At 39.0% G+C, this 12,197-nt stretch overlaps 1 protein-coding gene across 1 annotated transcript in view; it reads left to right on the plus strand.

Annotated features, from left to right (window-relative positions):
• Positions 1–12,197, plus strand: part of LOC117352212 (catalase-like) — a 33,595-nt gene extending 21,398 nt beyond the window's left edge. Inside the window, exons 8-13 of the mRNA XM_033928501.1 lie at positions 600–752; positions 3,602–3,740; positions 5,085–5,215; positions 6,475–6,582; positions 8,731–8,817; positions 11,352–12,197. Coding sequence (XP_033784392.1) covers positions 600–752; positions 3,602–3,740; positions 5,085–5,215; positions 6,475–6,582; positions 8,731–8,817; positions 11,352–11,417 — 684 coding nt within the window. The 3' untranslated portion in view covers positions 11,418–12,197. The remainder of the gene's footprint in view (positions 1–599; positions 753–3,601; positions 3,741–5,084; positions 5,216–6,474; positions 6,583–8,730; positions 8,818–11,351) is intronic.

The raw sequence follows: 12,197 nt of genomic DNA on the forward strand, positions 1-12,197 counted from the left end.
TGTTGGGTCTCCCTGATGACGGTGGTATATCAAAATCTGAGGGATATAAACCCCCCCAAACATAATTAAACATGCCCTAACCTTAAAATACTAACACATCATACTTTAAATTTTCTCAAAATAAACAACCCCTAATTCAGTGGTCTCAAACTCGCGGCCCACCAGATACTATTTTGTGGCCCGCGGTCTGTACTAGTGCTGCCCGCTCTTTGCAGAGTCCTCCGGCTTCCCCCCTAGCCTCCAGCTTGTACCTTCAGATAATTACCTCAGCTTGCAGAGAGGATTGCTGGTGCTGTAGCGATCCTTGTAGGCTACCGTCATCCTCAGCAGCAGATTCCCACTGCCATGATCCTGCCCCTGACATCAGAGGAGGGGCAGGACCACAGCAGAGGGAACGTACTATGTTGAGGTTCACAAACATGTGTTCATTGGGAAAAAAAATTCTTGTGCAAGAACACTTTCCAAGAAACTCCATTTCTGCTCCTTCAGTTCAGCTGCTTCTTGTGAATATACTTTTAAGAAATTTTGTCTTCTTCATAACATTTCTTTTCAGGTGGCTCTACCATATATCTTTAGCAGGGTGTGTATTTGTGTTCCAGATCTGGCCTCATAAGGATTATCCTCTCATCCCTGTGGGTAAACTGGTTTTGAACAGAAACCCGGTCAATTACTTTGCAGAGGTTGAGCAATTAGCCTTTGATCCAAGCAACATGCCACCAGGCATTGAACCAAGTCCTGACAAGATGCTGCAAGTAAGACAGTTTTCTCAATCCAAATCTCCTAAATTTTGTCACTTGGCAAGATTCCTTAAGCTGTTGCAGACTTGAGAGGTATAGCTACCAATGTCGATAATAAGAGTGGCTTTTTAAATCAACTTAGCATAATGTCTAGGCCTTTTTAAATATGATTTTTCACTACCATGATTTGAATAGAAAACTTTTACAATAATATCGAGAGTTCCATTTTCAAGAAACTACTAGTTTAGCTTATGTGGATTTTTTTAAATTTTTTATTTTTTGTCATTGTGCATGACATGCAAGAAACATTTGGAAATAAAAGATAAGAAAAAGTAACAGACAAATTATAACATGATGGAGCCCAATCTCTTCATGGCCATGAATTTAGGGTGCCTTTTCATTGTGATTGTGTTGACAAATGTACCATCCTCACCAAATTCAGGCCACTTTGGTTAGGTTTACTGGCTAGATTATGGACAACTTGCAGTTGGTCTGAATTCGAAATATAGTTATCAAATCTCTGAATGAATAAAGACACATTGAATTGTTCCCAAATGCTTTTCCCCAATCCTCTTTCCAAATGTGTTGGTATGTTTTCCTGCCAGTAGATGTAGATTGGAAACTACTGGTTCATACCTTCATCCTAGAAAAGGTCTTGAGTAATCTGCAACCAGCCAGAATTACTCAGTCCTACAGCAGATGGTAGATGAGCTCCTGTACAGTCTAGATTAGCCTGGTAACAGTGAGGAGGCCTAGAAGGATTCCCCCCTTTATATAATTCCTCCTTGCACCATATTTAGCCTTTTGTGTATGTTTGTATAAAGTTTATCCTGATGCAGCAGACCTTTAGACTTAAAGGGCCATTCACAAGTGAAGAGGTCACAGCTTTCACCAATAACTTGGATGAAAGTACTTCCCAGGAATCAAGTGATTTAGTGAACTCTGTGGTAGAAGTGCTAGAGGACCAGGGTTTGTCTGAGAAAGACATCACGGTGGGCAGATTATTCAGAAGAATAAGCTGTCCTATTTGATTCCTCTTGGAAGTTTCTGAAGATATCGGAGGACCAATTAGACCAACAAGACTGAACATCTCATGAAAAGGCATTAGAAAGTCTGCAGAAGCTTTCAAATGTACAGGGCGATCAGCAAAATGATTAAGGTAAAATGGCAGATGCTGGATTCTGATTTTCAGCTGTTAGTCCAAATATGACAAGAGAAAGATTTTGCCTCTTCAAGGTGGATGCATTAGTGTCTGCAGTTACGAAGAAAATGACTGTCTCGGTGAAAGATGGAGTAGTGCTGAAAATTTGTCACATGTGAGCCCTGTTAAAACATTCATTCAGAATTGTAGTTTTGGCCTTGCCGGCCACTGTATCTGGAAGTCTTGTAGCTCATGACTGTTTTAGTGGACAGTTGTTACGTGCCATCGACTCACGCTTGAGTCCTAGCGACTTGATGAATTGCGGATCTAAAAAGAAATTGGTTTGTGCTAGTCCAGAAAGGTCCTCCAGCTTCATTCCCATGGTTGGTTTCAACATGTCCAGCCATCTGATTCCAGGTTGCCCTCTTCACCTGGTTCCTTCAATCTTTCCAAACATGATGTCCTTCTCCAGTGATCTCTCTTCTGATGGTGTGACCAAAATAACTGTCATAACTTCATCATTTGGGCTTCAAGTGACATAGGCGGTTTGATCTCATCCAGAATTGATTTGTTGGTTCTTCTGGCAGTCCATGGCATGCCTAAAATACTCCAGCACCAAAGCTCAAATGAATCAATCTTCTTTCTGTCTTGTTTCCGTAGTGTCCAGCTTTCGCATCTGTAACTGAGCACTGAGAAAATGAGTGCGTGGACAAGTCTGATCTTTGGAGTTTTACCTCCTTGCTTTTGAATACTTTGTCGAGAGCCTTCATTTAAGAGCAACCAAATTCTATTCTGCAGAGTATTTCCTGCCTGCTAGCTGCTGCTTTGTTTACAAAAGAGCCCAGGAGATTGAAATCCTTTACCACTTCTATTCTATCGCCTTCCAAGCTCAAAATGTTCATCATTTTCCGTGTTCATGATCTTCGTTTTTGTTTATGTTTTGTTGACGGCATGTGGAATTAATGCAATTGTTTTGTAGTTAGTCCTTGGTGTCACCTTTCTTTGGTATAGGTATGAACAGTGATCTTCTCTAATTGATTGGCCATGTTTTTTCCTTTCAAATCTGTTGACAGTCGAGTGAGGGCCATGATAGCTCCTTCTGAGCCTTATATTAATTCAATTGGAATACCACCGATACAGATGACTAGTTGTTGTTTTTGTTTTTTTTTATAAAGCTTTAATCGCTGCTATGACTTCTTTTAAAATATTTGGTCCTTCTTTGGCTTCAGTTTTCAGTTCCATTTCCCCAATGTCTCATTACCTTGTTTGTATAAATTTTCTGTATACTCTTTCCATCTTTTTTTCCATTAGTGGGCAGAGCAGTTGACAAATAGATCATAGCTGGGGGTCTTGGATGAGGAATCTGCAGTGGTGTTTCTCGAGATGGGCACAGTCTTCTTGGTAGAAACAATGTATGATTTGATTAGAACTTCAGCCAAGTCTCTGATGCTGTTTTAAATTCTGCTCATAGGTTCCTCTAGCTGCGCAGAGGAAGAAAGGTGTGATATGGCACATGGAACTGCATTTTAAACAATAGAAATGTGAAGTCTGCTTTGCCTTTGATTGGCTTTATTTATCCAGCTGTAGCTCCACAGACCCTGTAAAAGGGTTAGAATGCAATGTGGTTAAAGGAAAAACAGCTTCTTAATTAAATTTGTATATCTTCAGGTACATAAAAATATATCACTTTGCTCACACACATGAAATCATCCTTTTTTTCCAGGGTCGCCTTTTCTCCTATCCAGATACTCACAGACACCGCCTAGGGGCTAATTATCTACAGATTCCAGTAAACTGCCCCTACAGAGCTCGTGTGGCCAACTATCAGAGGGATGGACCCATGTGCATATATGACAACCAAGGTAACGTAACATATTTTTGTTACATCTAAAATGTTTAGTGTGTGTTTGGGGAGGGTGCATTATGGAGTACACCCATCATCAAGACTAAATAACCAACTTCAGACTGCTATATTAGGCTTCAGGTACAGATTTTATAAGAACATAAGAATTGTTATACTGGACAGACTGAAGGTCCATCAAGCCCAGTATCCTGTTTCCAACAGTGGCCAACCCAGATACCAAGTACCTGGCAGAAACCCAAAGAGTAGCAATATTCCAGAGCTGAGACTGATGTCATAATGCCTCATTCCACCAATGCCTGAGAGCCAGCCTCATCAGTGATGTCACAATGGCTTGATTGTCCTACACTTGCCTCACATAAGAGCTGCAATACTGGGACAGACCGAAGGTCCATCAAGCCAACCCAGGTCCCAAGTACCTAGCTAGATCCTGAGTAGTAAAATAGATTTTGTGCTGTTTATCCTAGGAATAAGCAATGGTTTTTCCCCAAGCCATCTCAATGGCTTGTGGACTTCTCTTTTATGTGATTGATATACACTTTACGGGTCAGAAGCTTTCTTTTACTGATTATATCTTGAATTGAATGTTCTTATTAATTTACATTTTAGTACTTAATGCATCTGTTCATTCCAAAAGCATGATAACTAACTTTAAAAAGGTACCAATTGGGGAAGGCCAAGCATGGTCCTTAGGATTCACTAAAAACTTAATCATCTCCCCCCACCTCCCTTTTATAAAGCTGCGCAGCAGAGTGCCATGCGGCAAATGCTTTAATTTACAATCAATTCCTATGGGTTTTTGGAGTATTTACATGCCAGCCTGTGTTGTCAGCTCTAGTAAAAGGACCTTTTAGTTTGTGAAATATTGGAAGACTATACAATTTAGACATGCTATTTTAATCTTTTTATAACCCACTTTTTCCCTAAACCAGAGTTCAGAGCAGGATATCAAAATTAACAAAATCAATTACACTACAAAATAAGATAGCAAAGCCAAAAATAATTTAGTGAATTGATTTCACATATATTAATAAAGCAAATAGCTTCAACTGTTGGACTTGTAAATAAGGATGTGATTTTGACTGCCTTATATTCTAGTTGTCTGTAATTCCTGGGGTATTAACAAAGAGAATCAATTTCCTTTATTTTCTGTATGGCCACATCAAGAAATTTGAGGGAGTTTGGGACTTTTGGTCAATGCAAGCTGAATATTTCAGTGCAAGCAAAGGAACAAGGGTTATATTCAAAAATGTCAGAAATGCTTTTTTTACATGTACTCATTTTATTTCAGCCCTTGAATTTTATTCTGTAACATTAAGCTGCTGTTCTGATGTTTCATTTTAAGGTGGTGCTCCAAATTATTATCCAAACAGTTTCAGTGCTCCAGAGAATCAGCCTAAAGTTAAGGAGCATAGCTTTAATTGTTCAGCAGATGTTGCCCGCTATAGAAGTGAAGACGAAGATAATGTTACTCAGGTAATTGGCAGATGGGGGCAAACAGCAAAAGGTGCTACTTCACAAGTGGTCTGGCAGAGCACTGGTTCTACCATGAACTTTCAAACCTGAAGGATTCTATTCCTGAGGTGCCACTTGGCTCCTCTCTGCGTCTCTTTGGAAAGGCTACTGTCACTATAGGAAAACGTAGCTGGGTTTGTAGTAATAAAAAAATATAAAGGCATCTTGATTCTTACAGAAACGTACACGGCCCTATAAAATAGGTCTTTAACGGAAGTAATTTTATTAAATGGGTATTTGATTTTAGTTGAAGGAATAACTGTATTTACCAGTAGTGTAGTTGGCAGGGAAAGAAACCAGGGCGGAGCACCCTTTGCATTCAGCCGTCGGCTCTGCCAGTCTCCTGCCTCGGAACAGGAAGTTGATGTTGGAGGGAACGAGGACTGGTGGAGCGGATGGCCACGTGTAAGCAGACCCATAGACCTGTGACCACTCTTGAAGTCCCTGGCTCCCTGCACCCGGGGCAGACCACCCGCCTCGCCCTTGATACACCACTGGTATTACTAGCTTGATTGTATTTTCCAGACTATTTAGAAAAAATTAAATGTTTGAGTGACACAGAATTATTCAATGGACAGGTAATTAGTAGCAGTAATTAAATTGAAAAAGAAAAAGGGGAAAATAAAGGACCTCCATGTGTAGCATATAAGTTTAACAAGTTAAGGCTCAATCATTGGTCCTAAGAATTCAAATTAGTACATGAGTCCCGACCATCTACAAAACGTTTTCATAGTTACATTAGTGTGAGGCCATTAATGGGAAATTGGAAATTTGGCCATTTACTCCTGCAGCCAAAAAATGGCCTTCGTGCGTAGGGGAAGATCCACGTAAGGGCACACTGAGACTACTTTTTGCTGCAGCTTAGTCACTAACAAGTGCTTCTGTATTGGCCTGTGCTAATACTGCTAAGATATATATTTTACCACAAGTCCCATTTTATGCATATCAATGGTAATAGCATTTGCTAACTTGGTAGCCGATATTAAACTGTAGACCCAAAAAATGTGCTTATAAACAAATTGAAATTGAATTAAAAATGTTAAAATATGGGTACTGTAAAGCTTGCACACACTCCACCGGTACAGAAAAAATGAATTGCTTCATTATATTTACTTGTCTGAGTTTGATTAAGGCGATTCTGAATGTTTTCTGCTTACATTAAGGTTGTGTAGAGGAAGTTCAGAAATGACTGTTTAATTTATTTTGAACACCTACTGTAGGTGCGTGCATTTTATACCAAAGTGCTGAAGGAGAACGCACGCAAGAGGCTCTGTGACAACATTGCCAGCCACCTTAAAGATGCTCAACTCTTCATTCAGAAGAGAGCGGTGAGAGAGGGGTTACTGACTTTAATAAAATCTTTAGATTACTTTTTATGTCCTATTTTCTTTGAAGAGAAGAAGGCTTCTGTGACTGTCCATCTTCCTAATATCATTTGAGATCAATATTCAAAGGTCATCTGGGTAACTTTTAAAAGAGTGGTCCAGCTGCTGCCTCGGTTGTGGGATCGAGTCCTACCACTGCTTTTTGTGACCCTGGGCAAGTCGCTTAATCCCTGCCCCAGGTACAAAATAATCTTCCTCTAAAAATCTACCAGTTGTTCAGCCAGAATACGATACCAGCTAAGCATATATGTGTAAACTGCTCTGAATGTGTAACCACAAAAAGACAGTATGCAAGTCCCATCCACTTCCCCCTATACCCTGTGCGTACACTTTTATCCTACTGAATTCTTTTCTTGTGCAATTTTTAATCCTCCATTGCCTCAGGTGCAGCTCTATCACCCCGAGGCAGAGAAATAAGTGTTACCACCTGACTTGTAATTTGCATTGAGCTCAGATTTGTAAAAGGCAAGTAATAAAATCTAAAATCCATATCCATAGGTTGGGCAAAATATATTTGCTGAAAAGGAATTAGTATGCCTTTAGCTGGGCACAATGATATTCTGCACTGTCCAGCTAAATATCTTGGAATAAGCCTCACAAAATTTAAAAAGTATCTTGTCCCTGGCAGCTTAACCTTTTCAACCCTTCTCTCTGCTGTAAATATGGGAAAATGTTAAGCTGCATGATGGTCCTCCATCTTCACCCTTTGCCTCCACTGTCAAGACTGCTTGTTTGCCTTCAAAAGAGGGGAATGTTGTCAAGGGAGTCTCCTCACTATCCTGTCCAAAATAGAGACTCCCCTGCTATCACTCTCATTTTGGGGATGGGAACAGAATCACTTACAGTGGGAGGGAAAGGGACTGCTGTCACGCAGTTACATTTTTGGGTAGAAAGAGGGAGAAGGGAAGCCCTGCAGAGATAGAAGGGAAGGATCGTTTGGTAGGTTTTCGGATTTTTTTAAAGATATTTTAGCCAGGTAATGCCTAACTTTTGATTGGCTAGATTTAGAAGAATATTCAACAGAAAATTTAGCCAATTAAATTCAGCTGAATATTTTCCTAAAGGTAACAGCTTAAAATTAAGGTGGTTAGTACAGAAAGACCTGCTAAGCAGTTAAGAGGAAGGACATTCTCTTTTCCAAAAAAAAACCCCAAAACTTAGTGTGGATTCTGATGGGGAGGCTTGAAATCTATGTATACCATAGGTGTGTTTGCAAGAATCTTGAATTAGAAATTTTTGTTTGCTCAAAATTGCAGCATTATAAGAGTTTGAAATTCAGTACGGTTGGTGATAGCCTTAAAAGCTGGCCTTAGGGAGAGGGATAGGGGATTAAGGGGGGAATTCATCAGTGGGTGAAAATCAATTTAGCACATATTGTGTTAGCATGCACGAAATCGCTTTCAGTTTGTTGATGAATTCCTCCCCCGCTCACAAAAATACCCCCCAAAACCCCCAAAAAGTGTTTTGGCTGCAAAATAGCTTTATTGTGGCAGTCACGGATATGCCCTTGTTGAAAACAAAATAGGAAATTTCAACAAACTTCCTGTTTCTTTTTGGTTTTAAGACACAATGAGGAAGATTAAAATTTGAAGTATTGCCCCTGTCATGAAGCAGCTTTTCACTCTACTGGTGATTCTTCTGGGATCAGAAGTACATGTAAAACAGGAGAAGGTGGTGTGTTTCCAGGTGATGCATTCACACCTTAGAACCTCTGCACCAAGCACCTTTATAGAATACTAGTTCAGCGTGGATCTTGCCAGCACCATTTGCTGAATCCGGCCCCATCTGTTTAGTGGCCAAATATTGGCGCTAAATGGATGTTTCCAGCTGCCTTCACTCCCCGTTACCTGGATAAACTCTGGCCACTTAGTGGATTAAACAGCCCAGTTTTCTATCCAGACAATTTGTAAAAAAAAATCTGGATAGTCCAGCTCTCCATCCACTACTCAGCTGGGCTTTCAGAGTGGGGTTGATTTTTGTTTATTTGGATGGGAGTGTTTAAAGATGTTAAGAAACATCTTCCAAGGTATTTTTAAGGAACCATGCTTTAAGTGGTGCATTATATTTCCCCCTGCCTTTCTCTGCTTGCAGGTGAAAATGTTCACTGATGTTCACCCTGACTATGGTTTTTCTGTCCAGGCAATGCTGGATAAATATAATTCTGCTGCTGAGAAAAAGGTATTTTTTATTTATTTATTTATTTTAAGAATAACTTTAATGTATGATATTAATTTGATTGCCTGAGACTAAGGAAGGGGTTTGTCTTGAACTCATGGTTTAGTCTTCAATTACTTTATTCCTGGAATATAATTGAGCTGTTAAACACATCTGAGCTCTGCATGAATCATACACAGAAACATAGAAACATGATGGCAGATAAAGGCCAAATTGCCTATCCAGTCTCTAGTCTGCCCATCCGCAATAACCATTATCTCTTTCTCTCTCCGAGAGATCCCACGTGTGTATCCTAGGCCCTTTTGAATTCAGACACAGTCTGTCTCCACCACCTCTTCTGGGAGAGTACTCCGGAGTCTATCACTAATAGACTGGTTCATGTGTTGATATTCTAGTAGATTTTTAGCAGAACTGTACTAGTGGAATCAAGTTTTCCCACTGGCCGTGGTTTCTGTCCTGAGTTGAGCTATCCTTCATCGAAACTCTGCAAAGACCAATGAGGGGAAGCAGTGGCCTTATAATAAAAACAAATGGGCTGTGAACCTGTGAAACCAGGCTTTGAATCCCACTTTTTCCCCTCCTTTATGACATAAGGAAGGTCACTTTATTGTCCATTACCTTTCAAATCCTTTGAGATGGTAAACTCTTAGAGGAAAAATACATAGTGCACTTCCCTTGGCATTTCTAGATCTAATGAGCTAAGCTAAATTATAAAATTTAGTCTGCCTAGCTGTATCATTCAGTTGCAGTTTGATTGCAATGAAAAATAGACTGTTTCTAGTTTTGTTCAGAACTCCACAGCTGTGTGCTTGGGATGAGGGTGGAAATTTTTTTATACATGATCACAATACCATTTTTCTGAATTAAAATGTGGAAAAACTTGAAAAACTGTAAGGATAAAGCCCCAGAGCACTGAGATAGTGAGTGCCGATTCAAATATTGGTCCATGTCACCGGATGCAGCAAAAGGTAAAACACTAGCCACCATTGTTGAGACCAAGAAGACTTGGGACATTTTCAGATGAGTTTTGTTTACCAGACATAAGCTTTTATATTTGGCTGTCACATTTTGTACCTGATTTTGGGGGGAAGGGGGGCTAGAAGACTCCTTAATCCTAAAATAAAGTTCAATCAAGAGCAAACTTAAACTTTATGAACCAGTATTTATAATAAATTCAAAAGTTTGCTGAAAATTGCTGTATTGTTAAGATAAGCTTAAATATCAAAATTTAAAAACAAAATGGCTTAAGTTCAACTCTAAAATGTACAGACCGCTTATCAGAGCCGCGTTTTATCATTGGCTCAATCATTAAGTGGGGAGAAATAGAACAGAAAAAACTCCAACGCATGAGAAACCTTTTCTTCAAAAACCCTCACTTAAATCTTATGGTGAAAATAAAGCTTTCATTGACAATAACAGCAATACTTTCCCTGTAGGCAAAAGTCCTTGAAAAATAAACCGGAGCATGCGGTTGAGTCGCTTATCTGAGCCAAATGTTATAATCCTCCAAAAATAACTGCAATCCACTGCAGACAGAGAACATCCCTCAAAGTGGCTGTCAAATCTGTAACTGGAAAGCTGAATTCTCAAAAAGAGCCTTGTTTCACAATCGGAGCCGCTGCGTCAAGAAGCGGTATGAACACCTGTGATAAGAAATGTGGCTCTGATAAATGGCATTTACATTTAGAGTTGCACTTAAGTCTCTGAAGCTCATTTTGTTTAAAATTTTGGTATTCAGGTGATTGGCTTTTTTAATGCCAGTGAAGTGATTGCCCTTAAGTTCACGTAGACACACAGCAATTGTGTCAATGACTTGTTTCTGAGGCTTTTTCCTTCCAGCTTTCTGAGTTTTTCCACATTTTAATTCAGAAGAGTAGTGGTATTGTGATTTGGTTTTCTGTTCTCCTCTTCCTTTTTGATCGAATGCAGATTTATTTTCCATACTGCTGGTATACAGAATTCTCACTTTTTTCCCTTAAAGATCTGTTGCACACTACAGTAGTGAAATTCCTTTTCTTTCTAATTTGTTTCATAATTTAAAGAATGTTTTCTTGTTGGAATGTGTTGTTTTTCTTAAATGTAATATTTTTAAAAGCAAAATGTTTTAAGGCACTAATTATCATTGCCACTGACTAATACCAGCATTGCCCTTTCTTGGTTATGTCCCTGATAGACTCTCAGATGGCAGCCGAGGCCACTTGTTACAACAAGACTTTTCATTAGCAGTATGAAAGAGATTGCATTACCATTTCCCTTCATATTTTCACAGCACATGACAAATGCAGCCAAACCAGTTTGTTTTCTTGCGTGTAGGTATAGATGTAGGTTCCCAAGCATGTGTAGTGCCATAGCCATATCTGAGAGAAAATATAAAAATATAAATTTAGGCTAGAAGTTGATGGAGCAGAAGGAAGCCTTTGTTTTATCAGAAGCCTCTTCAAATTGTTTTTTGTAGAATGAGGGCTCTGTATAGTTTTATAGTACAATAGATAGATGTTAACTAACATGCTTTTGTGGTTTCTCTCTTTCATTTTAAGGATTCAGTTAGAACCTTCACACCACATGCAACTCACCTGGGCGCAAAGGAAAACTCTAACTTGTGATTTTTGCCTTCATAAACAAATGTATCCGGAGACCAGCCCTAGAGAAGAAAGTATAAATGATTTTAATGAATATAGTCAGCAATGTTAAAAATCTACCTAATTACTTGTAATAGCAAGGCATATATTCTGAACTAATTCAGTATAATCAAACTGATAATAATAATCTCAACTATCCATGCTGCATGTGTTTGGAATGACCTTGAAATAAGATTTCTGCTGGGGATGAAGTTTATTGCTCCATAGTTTTCTGCTCAGAGGTTTGATTAGTTACTGATGTAAAAGATCAGTTCTACAGATAATTGCTAGGAGCAACATGCCATTTTGAATATGATGAAAAGCAAATTATTTCATATTTTGTAAATTAAGATGCAGCTACAGAAATGTAGGTAAGTACACTGGACAGAATAGTACGAGTGTCCAGTATGATACAAGCCCATAGGAAATTGGGAAAGATTACAGCTATGAATTAGAAAAGGAAGTTGAGACTCCTTTTATTATTCTGTGCACTGCAAACAAGTATCTACCATTCCTGCATATGTGAACACTTTGAATGGTAAACTTGCTTGTTTGGTTATTTCTATGCAAGGTAACTAAAATTCATTTTCTGGTGCGAGACTGCATTTGAAGCCAAAGAAGTTTTCGAAGGGCTTGCTTCAATTTGCTCCTAACCATTCTGATTTTGTAATAGAAAAGGGAGGGGCCTACTAAAATGTTAAGACTAATTACTCGTTGTTACTTTTAATATTTTACAATAAAAGATTTCTAGGACTAACTAAAAAA

This window comes from Geotrypetes seraphini, chromosome 19 (assembly GCF_902459505.1).
Source record: "Geotrypetes seraphini chromosome 19, aGeoSer1.1, whole genome shotgun sequence".
In the NCBI taxonomy this organism is placed as follows: domain Eukaryota; kingdom Metazoa; phylum Chordata; class Amphibia; order Gymnophiona; family Dermophiidae; genus Geotrypetes; species Geotrypetes seraphini.